Source organism: Mixophyes fleayi, chromosome 5 (assembly GCF_038048845.1).
Source record: "Mixophyes fleayi isolate aMixFle1 chromosome 5, aMixFle1.hap1, whole genome shotgun sequence".
NCBI lineage: Eukaryota > Metazoa > Chordata > Amphibia > Anura > Limnodynastidae > Mixophyes > Mixophyes fleayi.
The window spans coordinates 208,762,315-208,779,709 of record NC_134406.1 but is presented as its reverse complement, the minus strand read 5'-3'; the positions used below and the strand labels follow the sequence as shown (position 1 = coordinate 208,779,709).

The 17,395-nt window shown below is 41.1% G+C and overlaps 1 protein-coding gene across 2 annotated transcripts in view; it reads left to right on the top strand.

The window, feature by feature from the left end:
* SMCHD1 (structural maintenance of chromosomes flexible hinge domain containing 1) overlaps window positions 1–17,395 on the top strand; it is a 185,915-nt gene that overhangs the window by 27,046 nt on the left and 141,474 nt on the right. The window contains exons 8-9 of one of the 2 annotated variants that reach the window (XM_075213372.1): window positions 8,274–8,437; window positions 8,590–8,677. In XM_075213372.1, coding sequence (XP_075069473.1) covers window positions 8,274–8,437; window positions 8,590–8,677 — 252 coding nt within the window. The remainder of the gene's footprint in view (window positions 1–8,273; window positions 8,438–8,589; window positions 8,678–17,395) is intronic. The other variant, XM_075213373.1, reaches the window with a different exon arrangement.

Genomic DNA, 17,395 nt, shown 5'->3' with positions numbered 1-17,395 from the left:
TCCGCTCCTAATGTCTGCCTTCTGCTGTTTCCCTCCTCTGGCTCTCTCCTGCTGCCTGCCTCCATCCACTAGCCTTCTCCTAACACCAGCTCATTATGTCTCCGTACAATTTTCACCAATGCTGTCCATCCTCTCAAGACTTCGTTCTCGTCTGATGTCCCTGGCTTACCCTTTCCTGTGCCACCCTGTGGCCTAGTCTTTTCCTTGTGCTCCTCTCTCCCAGACCTCCTGAACGCATCAGTGAACTCGCCTCATTGACTTTACCCTCTTGTACTTAGTCCATGAGGTGAGATCATATCCCACCTGCCATTTCCTCATGGACTATTTATATCCTCCTTGCTGGTATTGTACCCATTGTTGTACTATAAGTAACCGTATGCTGCATCTGGTATAGTTCCCTTTGTCGCACTTTAAGTTACTGTATGCTGTATCCTATTGTCATTACTGTCTGCAGACTATTTGCTCAGTATCATGTTGGCTGATATTAATTATTTCCCACTTTCTCCCTTGATGCCTCTCTCCACTTCCCTCTGCACCCTTCCTCTTCCCTACTGTGTCCACATGCCCTGTGGCTCCCTCACCTAGCACGCCCTACCCTTCATCCGTCTCTTGCTAAAGCCTTTTTTTTATTCCTTCTTTCAGCACCTCCATTTCTCTCTCATCTTCCCTTTTCCTCATAACATGCATCCTTGCTCACGTCCCATTTCCATACTATCCTTCTCCTGTTGTCTGCATCCTAGACCCAGCACACCCCAGCGAACCTTAACCCTGCTTTTCCTACTTCCTACTCTCCCTTGCTCCTGTGGCCTTTGGAACACCAGATCCATCTGAAATAAACTACCAGCTATCCACTACCTCTTCTCTCCCTCAACTCTCTCTCAACCTCCTTGCCATCAACGTAAACCTAACTCTCTCTTCCTCCTCCGATACCTTCCCCTGCTGCTCTCTCCTATGGCAGCCTTTCTTTCACACTCCGGACAGTCCTGGTAGCAGTGTGGGCATCCTCCTTTCCTCCACTTGTACCTTCCTTGTCATCCCTCCTGAGCCTTCCCTTACGTTCTCTTTCGAGGTCCACTTCATTCATCATCATCATCATCATCAACATTTATTTATATAGTGCCAGCAGATTTCGTAGCGCTTTACATCTCTTCTACCCTGTTCAACTCCATGTTGCAGTCTTTGACCTCCCCCTCGACCCACCTCCCAATTCCTTGATAACATTGTGGCTTGACTCACCAACTACCTCTTGTCGGACCTCACCCCCATCAATCTTGGTGACTCCCCATCGATAAACTCTCTGACCTAGCTTCCATCAAGCTTCTTGCTCTTTCCTCATCTTTTGGCCCATCACAATGGACCTCTTTCCGCACCCACTGTCTTGTCCACCCCTCCCTTACCTCCACCTCACCCCTCACCTAAACACACTCTCTAACTTGAGAGAATCTTGACACTGCTGTCCTTTCCTGCTTCTTTGAAACTATCCTCTCCCCCTTAACCACCCTGACCTGTCCCAACCTTCCACCACCATTTCCCTCTGCTGCCCCAACACCCAACCTTGGCAGTCTAAACTTGCCCGCTTCCTTAAAAAATGTTCACCTTCTGCTGAACGACAATACATTTTCAAGTCTCTCCTCCCCTTTCACTCTCCATCAATGCCACAGACTTTGCCAACATATTCACTTCCAAAAGTACTTCCATCAGAAACGAAATCTCCTACCTCTTTTCTTATACCCCCAGCCTCTCCCATCCCATTGCTCTACACCCATCATCCTATGTGCTCCTTCCGCCCCATCTCAGGTGAAAGTCTGTTTTCTACTTATGTCCTCACTTTCCTCAACCTGACCTCTTGATCCCATTCCTTCTCACCTACTGCCTGCTCAAACCTTGCCCACCTCTTTAACTTATCCTCTCCAATGGTATCTTTTCCTTCAAAAATTTGCTTCATTATTAAAAAAAAACAAAACCAAAACAACAATTAATTTTGCCCACCACCCAAATATTGCCCCATCTCTTTCCTCCCTTTTGCTTCTAGACAGCACAAACGACTTGTCTACTACCATCTCTCTGACAACTCACTTCTCAATCCTCTCCAACCTGGATTCCACCCTCTCCACTCCACAGAAACTGGCCTGTTCAAAATCACGAATAATCTCTTTTTCTGCCAAATCCGAAGGCCACTACTCTTTGCTTATTCTCCTGGACCTCTCTACAGCCTTCAACACAGGTGATCACCCTCTCCTGCTGCACACCCTTCACACCATTGGCTTTTCTGACAATGTTCTCTCATGGTTTCCCTCCTATCTCTAACGGTGACTCTTTTCGCTGTTTCTCCGTTTCTACCTTTTGGTTCCTCCTCTCTGTCCTTCTCCCTTCCCGTTGGAGTCCCCCAGAGCTCCGTCCTTGTCCCTCTGCTCTTTTGTTTGTACGCCACTAGGTGAACTTATCAATTCCTTCAGCCTCCAGTATCATCTCTATGCCGATGACACTCAAATCTACCCCTCTTCTCCTGACCTCTCCCCTTCCCTCCTCTTTAAGATGTCTTGATGCCACTCGGCCATCTCCTCCTGAATGTCCCTTAATTTCTTTAAACATAGCCAAATTTGAACTATATAGTCTTCCTTCCCTCAAGTGCCCCCCTCCTCCCATCCTCTCCATCTCTATTGGTAATACCAACTTTTTTTCCCCAAGTTCGATGCTTGGGTGTCACATCCTCTGTCTCTTTGTCTCCCTTCATCTCCGCAATATAGCTCGCATCAGTCCCTTTCTCTCCATCTATGCCACTAAAACTCTCATCTACTCCCTGATTATTTCCCATCTTGATTACTGCAGCCTCCTCCTAATTGGCCTCACCCATCCCTGCTGCCCCCCTTTTTGGAACGATCTCCCTCATTCTTTCAGACTATCTATAACACCCCTAGCTCAGTTTTGCTCTGGACTTCAATCATACCTCCTTGTCCAGTGTACTTGCTTTCAACTGGCTTGATAATTTACTGCACTTTTTTTTTTTTTTAATTGCCCTGTATACAGTGTCCTGTTACGTCCTATGCTCTGTGTATGGCAACCGCAAACAATTTGTGGCGCCATATAAATAAAATATAATAAAAAAATAAGATCTAGCCTTTGCCAATCAGCCAGATCTATGAACAATTTTACCATACGTATGTATAGCTAAATCATAAGCAACTGACCCTTATCTTGTATGAAAGATTGTACTCTGTATGGCACAGCTAATGTGGTTGATTAATGTCTGCAAATTGTTTGATGTGGTCAACAGGTGACTATTTAAATCCATTTGATCGACTTCTAAAAAATAATGATCGGATGATGCTTTGGAATTGGCAGACTTTTTGGTCCCATACTGCACTTTCTGACCTGTTCGGTTAAGACTCAACTACTTTCTGGAAGTATAAATGTAGTTTAAAAGGGAAAACAAAAAAAATAAAAAGGCTTCAAACTATACATTATAAGGAAGTACCCAGTTATTGTTTGTCAGCGGAATTATGTCAAGAGTCCTGCAAACTATATTTAAAAACTATTGCAAAAAATTCTTCTTCAGGCTCTACCAGAATAATTATACAAAATAAAAAAAGCATGGCCTACAATTTAAATGTGCAAGAAAGAAAAAAGTTTTAATGAACTGTATATGGCACCAATGAATAAAACACAGAAGGACTCTCTAAGAGCCCTTTAAATAAATACAGATCATTGGGTTATCATTATATTAAACATATACACTATTGCAAAGTCAAGTGCAGTTTATTCTTTTGTATGCTGAATTAGCAGTGTCCAATTGTTTAACCATTTTGGGTTTGATTCATTAAGGAACTTAGGCAAGAAATTTCTTAGTTAATTCTCCTGGACAAAACAATGTTAAAATCCAAAGGGTGAAAATTAGTTTTCTATTTTGCACATAAATTAAATACTAGCTGTTTTTCATGTAGCACACAAATACTTGATAGCTTATTTGTACACTGACATTTAAAGTTTATATATTTGTGTGCTACATGAAAAAAAAAAGACAGTCTAACTTATGTGCACAGTATAAAACTAATTTTCACCCCTTTCTTGTCTAAGTTCCTTAATGAATCATGCCCTTTATCTTTAATTGTTTGTGCTGCAGAGTATATATCTTCCTCTTCCTCCTCCATGGTATCAGATACTTAGGGGTCTTTCCTCTTTTCTAGCGGAGTTAGGACCGAAAGGAAAACTCCTCTGTAAGATGTATATAAAGCCACTCCCTTTTCATAAAATTGTGTCTTGTCTTTTCTTCTCTACTTGAGTTCAAGCACACGTTTTTTTGTCCCTTTTTTATTTTGTTTATGATGAGGGGCTTATCGGAAGATATGTAATTTGTGATGCCAGGCTCCTTCCTGAATTCCCTCTAGACTGCATGACAGTGATGAGCAACCCAGTATTCTTCAAGGGCTGCATGTGTTGCCCTATAATCTCTAAAAGGGCTGCACATTACCGTTTATTTTTAAAGAACTTCTAAAACACCCCACATCACTCATCCCACAATTCCCCCACATGTCTCTCAGATCTGCAACTCCAAAATATCACCACATGCTCTCAGACCCCCATAAGTATTCAAATACCTCCCACATGCTACTCAGTTCTCTCTATTTGCTCCATTGCCACTTGGATCTCCTTACAGATCTCTGCACAGCTCCCCCACCGGCCTCTGCTCCCCTCAAACATCTTCACAATTAACTCCACAGTCAAGTCCACATAGGAAGGAAGGGGAGAATGTAGCACAGAATGCAATGCACTAACCCCTCCCACTAATCTGATTGGCTGTGCTGTGTGACATCCCTGCATTGTGTAGAGGAGGTCACTTGACAAGGAAGCCAGATGCTCCCATTACTCTTATTCTCTTATTCTTTTTGGGGTCACAAGTTGAGGCTCAGCAGGTCACCTTTTGCCCACCACTACCGTACAGTCACTATTAAACGGGGTGGAGGTGGACCATCCTAATGGGGGAAAAAGACTTCCTTCGTTGGAGGCAGCTTCAATCATTTTTATTTTAGGGAGAGAACCAGGAAATTTGTGTATGTGAACGCATGAATCCTGAAACAGTGGTGACCATGCACGCTGGGCTAAGTCGGACCCATCTGTGAATTCTCCTGATAAAGAATTTGAGTGAAATCAAAGTGAGAAGTGATTGTGCTACAACATGGAAGAAAATATATTAAAGAAGTCTTAATCTCAAAATTCAGGGTATGCCCCAGGGAGGCATTCTTCTAATGTCTTTTTCTTTTTTGTTAGCTAGTTTTTAATTTTCTGTCTCTCTACTTTCAATTTAGACCTCCTATACTGGAGATCCTCCCAAAGTAAAGCTTTGCTTTTAACTACTTGTGCCCAGCACTTCCCAGAAAGGCATTTTGAAAAAATTATATTCAAGTTTTGGGCAAAGAGAGAAAGGTCAGCCACATTCTCAGAAGGCAGAATTAATCAAATGGAGGAAACTTGCATTAGCGGACTCCTTTTATAAGTAAACAGAATATGTGGCAAAAGCAGTCTAAAATATACAGTTCACAGAGAAGCCTCGATATAAAGGAAAATGGTTCGAAAGATGACATGTTGCAGTTAAAACAATGTGTGTGTGATCTAGCTGATAGCTTGCCAGCAGAGTCTTGGGAAATTCCACGAGAGGCCAATTTCAGTTTGCATCTGGTAGATGGCTTTATCAAATTCATCCATAAAGCAATGGAAATTAAAGAAGTGGCTGAAAAACAGAGCCAGCAATATTTGCTAATTCTGGGAGCAAGAAAGTGAGAGCAAAACTTTTTTTAAATTTCCAAAAGGCAGTTAAGGGCATTTTTATCAGTCAATGTGTGCACCCAGACAATTTAACCAGGCTACTGTATCCTTTCCCTTGTAATACAATCAGATTCTTAAGGTTCACACATTTGTTGCCAGACTTTTCAAAAGTAAGATTCCCCTGGAGGATGCTAACTCCTGTGAGTGAAGGAATGGACAGGAAGAAAGAAAGGGAGGCCTCTCAAAGAAGCTTCATGTCATCACAGGTGCAGCATTAAAATCGACTGTAGCAATTCCAACAACGTCGATGGTCTTTTTAAATTCAGGCTAAAGACCTTGAAATTAACATCCAGAATGACATCCAAACAAGTGATATTTTGAAGACTATCCAGGAAATGGAATGGAGTTCATCTATGAAGCTTCAATGGACTCCATCAGCTAAATCTGCCAGAGCCATGGCATCTACCATGTACCGCAAATCCATTTGACAGTAACACAGCCATTGTACCTCCCTGTTTGTCTGATTTTTTTTTTTTCTGCATCAAAGAGAAGTATGACATCCGCATCCAAAATACCTGAAATTGTTGGCATGGACACTGAGTGGAGACTAATGAAACAACAATGTTTTTCAAAGGCTGAACAGCTATGATATCTCCCCTTTTTTTTGTAAAGGCAAGAAACCATCCACATTTAAAGTGTACTCCAACATTTTTAAGGTACCAATTTCTGAATCGGAGGATATTACTACGCAAGAAATTAGCAGAGGTTGAATGCATCATAAGATTCATGCAGGCAGCAAAAACCATAGTATTTCAGTATCCTTCAGCACCTGAACAAAGTACATACTTATGGATGACCAATTTAAACGTTTGCAGAAATGTACCCTGTTTCTTACCTTGAAGGTGCTCTTTTTAGAGTTTTGGAGCTTCATGTATTCTGGGTTGTTTAACCTTTTCTGAATATTTGTACAATTCCTACTTTTTGTTCCCAAGGTGATATCAGACTTTAGTGACTTTCAGCGTGGCAATGTCATAAGGTGCCACCTTTCCAACATGTCAGTTTGTCAAATTTGTGCCCTGCTAGAGCTGCTGTGGTTAACTGGAAGTGCTGTTATTGTGAAGTGGAAACATCTTGGAGCAACAGCAGCTCAACCTCAAAGCGGTAGGCCCCACAAGCTCACAGAACAGGCCAGCAGCTGATAAATGAGACATTTTGTAATAATCAACTGTCTTTTGTTGAAGCACTAACTACAGAGTTGCAAAATACTCCTAGAAGCAATGTTGGCAAAATATCTGTTCATCAGAAGCCTCACGGATTGGATATCTATGGCTGAGCAGTTGTTCACAATCCGCCGATCACCATGCACAAATCCAAACGTCGATTGGGATGGTGTAAACCGCCATTGGGCTCTGGAGTTGTGGAAATACATTATCTGGTTTTACAAATCATGCTTCACCATCTGACAGTCTGATGGATGAATCTGGGTTTTACAGATTCCAGAAGAATGATTCTTACCTAATATGCATACTGCCAATTGTGAAGGAGGAGGAATAATGGTTTGAGTCTGTTTATCATGGTTCGGCCTGGGCCTTTTAATTCCAGTGAAAATAAATCTTAATGGTACGTACTGTATCGCTATTCTGGAGAATTGTGTGTTTCAAACTTCGTGACAACAGTTTGGGAAAGGCCCTTTCCTGTTTCAGCATGACCGTGCCACTGTGCACTATGCAACGTCTATCAAAAAAATGTTTTTTTGCAGTTTGGTGTGGAAGGACTTTGCTGGCCTCCACAGAGCCCTGACCTCAACCCCATCAAACATATTTGGGATGAAATGGAATGCCGACTGCAAGTCAGGCCTTATCGCCCAACATCAGTGCCTGTCTTCACTAATGCTCTTGTGGTTCAATGGATGTGAATCCCTGCAGCCATGTTCAAAAATCTAGCGGAAAGCTTTCCAAAAGGAGTGGATGCAGTTATTGCAGCAAAGTTGGGACCAACTCCATTTTTATGCCCATGATTTTAGAATGAGATGTCCAACGAACACTTAGGGGTGTCCACATACTTTTGGCCTTGTAGTATATAAGATCAAAGAAATTTGGACATAAATTAGGGTCCCACCCAGTGAAGTAACTGCTTTGGTATTAATTTTTAGAATCTGCTGCCATGGCAGAGGAAGTGAAAACTATTGAATTATTACTGTTTGTTATGTTTGCTTTATATCCTCCATGGCAGTCTTTTTTCCACCCATGTCTTGTTTTGTTATAGTTGAATATCTGGTTTGTTCTGAGCAATTTTCACAGCTTTGGGAAAGTCTGAAGACAAATAAAGGAAAACGGAGTGGCCTTATATACCTTGCATTAGTGTTTTTTCTCAGTTTAAAGAAACATAATTAACAATAATAATTTATTAGTAAATCACAAATAATGTAAGTAAAAAATAGTTTGAAATAAATATTTTGTAAAAGCAAACTTTATATCATAAAAAAATGCTTAACTTGTTGTTATATTTTGTAGCCAGCTGATTTTTCTCATGTCACAGAAGATGAGCGGTACATGCGTAATCTCATAATGGAGGAAAAAGATAAAGATAGCTTTACAGCAGTTATCGTAACTGGTGTTCAGCCTGTGCACATACAGTACTTAAAACATTTTCGTCATCTGTGGGCCAGACAATTAGCGTAAGTTTGACCATTGGTTTATGTGTCCAAACTATTTTGGAGATTTGTTTTTATACATTTGATTTTTTTCTAAGATAAATATTGGAGATCTAAAATTGTCTTCTGTTGTGGATATATAATGATTTTCTGTGTAATCACAATTTTTTTTTCAGACACATCTACCATTATTATGTCCATGGGCCTAGAGGAAATGTGTTGTGCAAACCCAAAGCCATACCTGCCTGCCATATTGATATTGAGGTAAACATAATACATTTTTAAATTTTTATTTATAGCTTAAATAGTACTCTAATATGTCAGAATGTAATATTTCATTTTGTATTCCTTTCATTCTGAGTGACTTACATTATCTGGAACTTTGCTACATAATAACTTATGTATAACTGTTAATTTTTTTTAAGGTATAAAGGATATATGCTAAACTCCTCCTTTTTACAAATATGGTGCATGGGTTAACAATTTTGTTTGGAGTGAATGGTGTCAATGATATTGTACATGCAGACTTGTATTATTGCTGACAAATTAGGCACCTTTACAGTATATAAAAAAGGTAAATCGGGTGCTAGAGGATCTTATAATTATTAATTGTGAAAACAGAGGACTGCTGCTCCCTGCAGGCAGATATCTGAATCTGTCCAAATGATATGTATACAATATGTAAAAAAATAGAGAAGCGCTAATCCACCTGTAACATTTATTAAGAGATAAACAATTTAAAACAATAGTTAAACACACAATTGTGTGTAAGCTTTACACAACTGACTAAACCTCCTGGATAAATAAGTTTTTATAACCACAAGTCAGAACATGTCTGATTATGGTGAATCACCACACATTCAAACTACATAGATATATTCTTAAGGTATGAATAGACAATATCGTTATGACAATAATTGACTATCTCTATTAATTCATGTGTATGCTTCACTGGTAAGCTTCAAGTGGTCAGGACCACACACCAATAACAGATTAAATAAGTATGCATAGTAATCATGGTGATTTAACTGAATTCCAATATGAACATCCACAATCTGACAGTGGTCAGTTTTTGTAGTTAGTTGCAAACCAACTACAGGATTTCCTAATTTGCAATATCTGTTTGACACGTAGATAATGAAACCCAGGGTATAAATCCCGCTTGGGGCTGAAATATCAATGCCAGTATATTCAGCGTTCTTTTGTATGTGCACCTGGAGTTACAATCATGGAAACATCCGTTTATCTCAATGGCCCATAAAGTACAACAATTCTCGAACAGCTTTGGCATGCAAAAATTTGCAGCAACAATCAAAAATGGTAACTAGATTACTTCGCTCAGTCCATGATCGATTTGCACTTAGTTCGTTCAGCGGCCAATTAGTAGAGATAGATGTAAAACTGGATACCACGAGGAGATCCTCCAGAGAAACAATCGTGATCCCTCTGATGAAGCCGTTAGTAACGGGGAAACGGGTCAGGATTGACTGTCATTTACCCAGCTGACTAACAAGCTCCGCCCCTTTATACCCAGGGGTATTGCCAGAGGAGGGCTGGCAGATTCCAGCCCGGGGGGCAAGCACACAGCAGCGGCCCATCCTTAAAGGGTGGATTTTGGTACAATATATATTTATCTATATAAAAAGAGGCTATTGTAGTGTTGTTTAATCCATATATATATTTTTATGCCCCCCAGAGCTGGATTAAGGCTCTGGGGGGCCTGGGCACTTTAGACAGGGTAACCCCCTATGATGTAACATGGTTATCATTTTAGACAAGTACACAGGCAATACTGTGTGCACTACTGTTAGGTGCACATAGTTCTGCCTTCACGAGCAGTACACGGTGAAGCGGGACATACCTCCCAACTGTCCTAAGCGAGACAGTCACCCAAATTTGGGACTGCCCCACCCGATTCAGGACAGTTGGCAGACTGTCCTGCTCTCTCCTACCTGTTCTTGTCACTGTCACCACTTGTGGCTGCTGGTGTCTTTAGATCATTTGCTGGTTGTCTGGATCCTGAAATATTGGAGGCCCTATTTGGAAAAAAAATGGGTACTTTAAATTTAGAAAACTCCAACCAGTCCCAGTGTTAAATCAATAGCACTCACGTTTTATAATTAGGCCTCCCTCCAGCCACAACATTAAAATAATAATATTTACATTTGCTAAATAGATCTTTCTTTCCAACCAACCTGACATTAGATAGCAAACACATTTAATATATAGACCTATTTCCCTCCCTCCAAACAGCCCCAGCAATAATTTAAATAGCATTTACATTTAACAAATATAACCATTTCCAACAACAATCACAGGCATTAAATAAAACATAATCACAAATTAATAAATAGATCTAAGTTTCCACAAACAGCCCACAATCAATAAATAGCTCCCAAAACACACCAACCTTAAATTAAAGGTCCAATTACTCCATCTTAAATTCATAGGACCCACTATTTAATTAAATAGCCCCACCATCACCCCACAAATAAAATTGCACCCAATAATTAGCCCCCACCTGCACTCCTCGATTAAATTAATAGCCTACCCCCCACATTATATTAACACCCCCCTCCCTCTCACACACACATACATACATTTATATACTGGCCCCTTCTCACACATACATACATATACTGGCCCTCTCTCATACACACACACATACATACACACATACTAACATACACACATACTAACATACACACATACTAACATACACACATACATACATACATACATACATACATACATATATACATACATACATAAATACATTCATATACTGGCCCCCCTCTCATACACACATACATACATTCATATACTGGCCCCCTCACATACATACATTCATATACTGGCCCCCACACATACATACATACATACATACATACATACATACATACATACATTCATTCATATACTGGCCCCCTCTCATACATACATACACACACATACATTCATATACTGGCCCCCTCTCATACATACATACACACATACATACATTCATATACTGGCCCCCTCTCATACATACATACACACATACATACATTCATATACTGGCCCCCTCTCATACATACATACACACATACATACATTCATATACTGGCCCCCTCTCATACATACACACATACATACATTCATATACTGGCCCCCTCTCATACATACACACATACATACATTCATATACTGGCCCCTTCTCATACATACATACATTCATATACTGGCCCCCTCTCATACACACATACATACATTCATATACTGGCCCCTTCTCATACAGACATACATACATTCATATACTGGCCCCTTCTCATACAGACATACATATATTCATATACTGGCCCCTTCTCATACAGACATACATATACTGGCCCCTTCTCATACAGACATACATATACTGGCCCCTTCTCATACAAACATACATATACTGGCCCCTTCTCATACAGACATACATATACTGGCCCCTTCTCATACAGACATACATATACTGGCCCCTTCTCATACAGACATACATATACTGGCCCCTTCTCATACAGACATACATATACTGGCCCCTTCTCGTACATACAGACATACATATACTGGCCCCTTCTCGTACATACAGACATACATATACTGGCCCCTTCTCGTACATACAGACATACATATACTGGCCCCTTCTCGTACATACAGACATACATATACTGGCCCCTTCTCGTACATACAGACATACATATACTGGCCCCTTCTCGTACATACAGACATACATATACTGGCCCCTTCTCGTACATACAGACATACATATACTGGCCCCTTCTCGTACATACAGACATACATATACTGGCCCCTTCTCATACATACAGACATACATATACTGGCCCCCTCTCATACATACATACACACACATACATTCATATACTGGCCCCCTCTCATACATACATACACACATACATACATTCATATACTGGCCCCCTCTCATACATACATACACACATACATACATTCATATACTGGCCCCCTCTCATACATACATACACACATACATACATTCATATACTGGCCCCCTCTCATACATACACACATACATACATTCATATACTGGCCCCCTCTCATACATACACACATACATACATTCATATACTGGCCCCTTCTCATACATACATACATTCATATACTGGCCCCCTCTCATACACACATACATACATTCATATACTGGCCCCTTCTCATACAGACATACATACATTCATATACTGGCCCCTTCTCATACAGACATACATATATTCATATACTGGCCCCTTCTCATACAGACATACATATACTGGCCCCTTCTCATACAGACATACATATACTGGCCCCTTCTCATACAAACATACATATACTGGCCCCTTCTCATACAGACATACATATACTGGCCCCTTCTCATACAGACATACATATACTGGCCCCTTCTCATACAGACATACATATACTGGCCCCTTCTCATACAGACATACATATACTGGCCCCTTCTCGTACATACAGACATACATATACTGGCCCCTTCTCGTACATACAGACATACATATACTGGCCCCTTCTCGTACATACAGACATACATATACTGGCCCCTTCTCGTACATACAGACATACATATACTGGCCCCTTCTCGTACATACAGACATACATATACTGGCCCCTTCTCGTACATACAGACATACATATACTGGCCCCTTCTCGTACATACAGACATACATATACTGGCCCCTTCTCGTACATACAGACATACATATACTGGCCCCTTCTCATACATACAGACATACATATACTGGCCCCTTCTCATACATACAGACATACATATACTGGCCCCTTCTCATACATACAGACATACATATACTGGCCCCTTCTCATACATACAGACATACATATACTGGCCCCTTCTCATACATACATACAGACATACATATACTGGCCCCTTCTCATACATACATACAGACATACATATACTGGCCCCTTCTCATACATACATACAGACATACATATACTGGCCCCTTCTCATACATACATACAGACATACATATACTGGCCCCTTCTCATACATACATACATACAGACATACATATACTGGCCCCTTCTCATACATACATACAGACATACATATACTGGCCCCTTCTCATACATACATACATACAGACATACATATACTGGCCCCTTCTCATACATACATACATACAGACATACATATACTGGCCCCTTCTCATACATACAGACATACATATACTGGCCCCTTCTCATACATACAGACATACATATACTGGCCCCTTCTCATACATACAGACATACATATACTGGCCCCTTCTCATACATACAGACATACATATACTGGCACCTTCTCATACATACAGACATACATATACTGGCCCCTTCTCATACAGACATACATATACTGGCCCCTTCTCACACAGACATATAGACATACATATACTGGATGTTGGACAATTTGTGAGGAAGCCCCATCTGGAAGGACTTAAACCAGACTTGTGGAAGCCAAAAAAAAAACACAAGCTCATCAGAGCTAAAGACATTATGGAATCTGTCCCTGCTGCAGCAAAACGTGTGGGAGCATGTGTCCTCTAAGAGGCTGACTAATAGACATGAAGACATTGCATGTGTGGCTATCCAGGGGGGTTTGCCTTTCTGGACATTCATGCACTTCCAGAACCTGTGCAGATATGTCCACTACCCGTTCTGCATCACCAGAAAGGAAACAGCTCAGCATATTTTTTGGGACTGCCCCGCTGCACAGGCACTGATGGATGCTTTGGAAAATGAACTTAAGGACAATGTGCCCAGGACTTGCCTTTCATACCATTATTAATTATTTCCTCTACTATTGGGGCAATCCAGGAGGTCTGGCACCTTATGAACTGCTTTAATGACTCCATATGGCTTGCCAGGAATTGCCTCATTTTGAAGAGAGAGCAGATAACCATCCAGGACTGTCGCAGGCTGATCCACAGCCTGCTAAGAGACAATAACACCATTGACAGTCCTGAGGAAGATGATTTTTTGTTGTCTCCCACTACTCTTGGCTTGTGTCTCCTCCTCTAACCCTTCCCCCATCACTGTTTTTGAAGTTATGTTTAATGTCTTGCCTTAATTTATGCACCCTTCCCTCTATTTGTGTCTCTCTCAATAAAGATTTGGGCTTGTGATCTCCCCACTCTACCCCTCTCATCTACTGTCCCCTCACATCCATTGCTTATTTGAATCTGTTATGTCGTTGCAGTTTGCATGGTTAGTGCAGTACTTGATGTATACTGTAGGATGTCATATGTTGTACCTTATGCCTTGTGTTGTGCTAAAAAGTATGAATGAATATGTTTCATGGTGTACTATGTACACTTAAATTTAATGTATCATATCGTATGTTTTTTGTACCTTTTATAGAAATAATGATACTCTTACAATCAAAAAATACGTCTGGTTACTTGTTTTCAGATCCTGGTTAAAGTTTTTTCCTCTTTAGAAAGTTGGAATGCGCTACCAGGGCCACCATGCATAAATGCAGAATGAGTCAGAGGTGGTGGGGTGTCCCTTCAGTCCCTGAGGTTGCAGAAACTTTTGGTTAAATGGAAGACGAAAAGAACGCTTCCTTTTCCTCCATTTTCCAGTTGAAAAATCGATTAGACAAACCAGAAGTTCCAGGTGTCCTGTAGGTTGCAGTCTTGTTACTTCCTGGTCAGGATATTGAAAAATGGAAAACAATCCCTAAAGTGGACACACCTGTTGTGTGGTTGTCTAAGACAATTACTTTACCCATTAGCAATACATCTACACTTAATAATGGTGAGGACCATAAGGTTGAGGACATCCTTAAGTCCATTTTTGTGGAGGATGGAGCCTCTTTGCAACTTCCTTTAGCCTCGGCTTGGGTGAATAAAACTGTGCAACATTTGTCTGAACAGCTTTCTTATAATTTATTAACTGGCAGGCCGGGATCAAACTTACTCACTTTGCTGGACCAAATTCAACAAACCACAGAGGATTTGGGGATTCAGCTCTTGTTGTGGGGCTGATTGCAGATAGGATCTCGGCCTTGGTAGTTTCAGCTTGCCCAACCCTTTGACTTAAGGCCTGGATGGTTTATGTGGAGCCCAAGAGAATGCTAAAGTAGCTTCCTTTCTTGGGAGCTGTTTTGTTTGAGCCTGAACTTGATAATAGTATTAGTCAGGTTGCAGAAGGTAGTAGTGCTTTCCTTCCTGTTAATTTTCCAAGGTCCAAAGTTTCCAGGTTTTCTACCTTTTGATTCTCTGGGAAAACGAGGATTCCCAAGGCAAATCTTCGACCCCTATGGGAGGTATGCAGAGAAGGAGGCAGGCTTGGGTGACCAGAAACCAAGCCTACATACTAGCAGGCTGGATGACAGGCATTCTGCTCACCCAGGATCCACTCTGGTTGAAGCCCATCTTCTATTGGATCAGTGGTTCCACTCTACCACAGATGCCCGGTTGAGAGGAATTGTGAATCGGGATATATGATCTCCTCAGATCCTCACCCAGATAGGGTTTTTTTTGGTTTTTTTTTACCACTGATCTTCCCAAGCACCGGACAAAGCGTCTTGCCTGCAAAAGACCATTCACCCTGGTTTCCTTTAGGGGTAGTTTTTTTCAGTTCTGGACCCTCTAAAATTTTTGTGTTTGCTGCAACCTGTTTAGTTCATTCAGACCCATTCTCAGCCTGATATCCTTAAATACCCAGCTTTTGATTTCAAGGATTCCATCTTCATTCTGGGATCCAGTGATATACAGCATGGGATTAGGCGAGTTCTTGGTGGCTTTGGTTTGCTGTTCCGTCCAACCATTACCGTTCAGGGCTTTTCCCTTTGGTCTTACCTCGGCATCAAGGGTCTTCACTAAGATCATGGCAGCTCTTTTGCGGTATTTCCTACTTTGACGATCTTCTAATCAAGGTGGACTCGCTGTCAGTACTTTTGTCCCATTTTAAAGGTAATGACAGCTGGATTCTGCACTACAAGATGTCCAAATGGATTTTTTTGAGGGTGTTCTTCCTGCCTGACAAGATTCAGGCCTTACAAAAAATTAGTAAGATTCTCAGACGGCTGTCAGATAGACTTCAGTCTTCTTCTGCATGAAAGTTCTGGGCAAGATGGTTTTGACTATCGAGGTGGGCCATTTTGCCCCATTTAATACAAAGGTGTTACGGTTTGAACTCCTCGATGTGGAGTAGATTTCACCTATGTCTTTCCAATTAGGTGATATGCAGAACATCTGCTGCAGGAAAGGGCTATGGTCAGACACTGCCATGAGACTGACATACCTCAGTCACCAGGTGGGCACCAGGGTCCTTTAGCCATGCAAGAAATACACTGTCTCTTTTGGTGGGCCAAATGAAACCGTTCAGGACACTTTGGCAGTCTTCATCCCAGGGGTGGAGAATTGGGAGGTAGACTTTCTGAGCAGATAGATTCCTGACACTGGTGAATGCTCTCTGCATCCGGAGATCTTTTGCTAGATTGTGGGTATGTGGAGCTTTTCTGCTTCCAGGCAAGAGATTCACTTACAGTCTTCAAAGACACAATATCTGTTCCTTGTTAAGTTTTTTTTTTTTGTTTTTTTTACTTGTTCCCCTTTGGTTCCGGAGGAAGGTGAAGAAAGAGGGCATCATGGTCATTCTGATAGCTACAGGTTGGCCATGACTAGCCTGTACAGCATTCTCTCCATGGCAGTGGGTTGACCAGATTTTCTAAGTCAAGGGTCATTTCTACACCAAGTTTTAGAGTTGCTTGTTTTAATGATGTGGCTACTGAAGCCATGATCCTTTAAGCAAAGGGTTTGCCTGAGCAAGTGGTGCAAACTATGATTTGGACAAGGAAACCGGTTTTGGCAACAAATTATCACATAATCTGGAGAACATATAATATCCTGTTTTGAGAGGAAAGGGTTTCCTACCTCTTGTTTTTGTTTACCAAGGTTACTTACGTTCTTACAAGAGGGGTTCTTTCAAGGA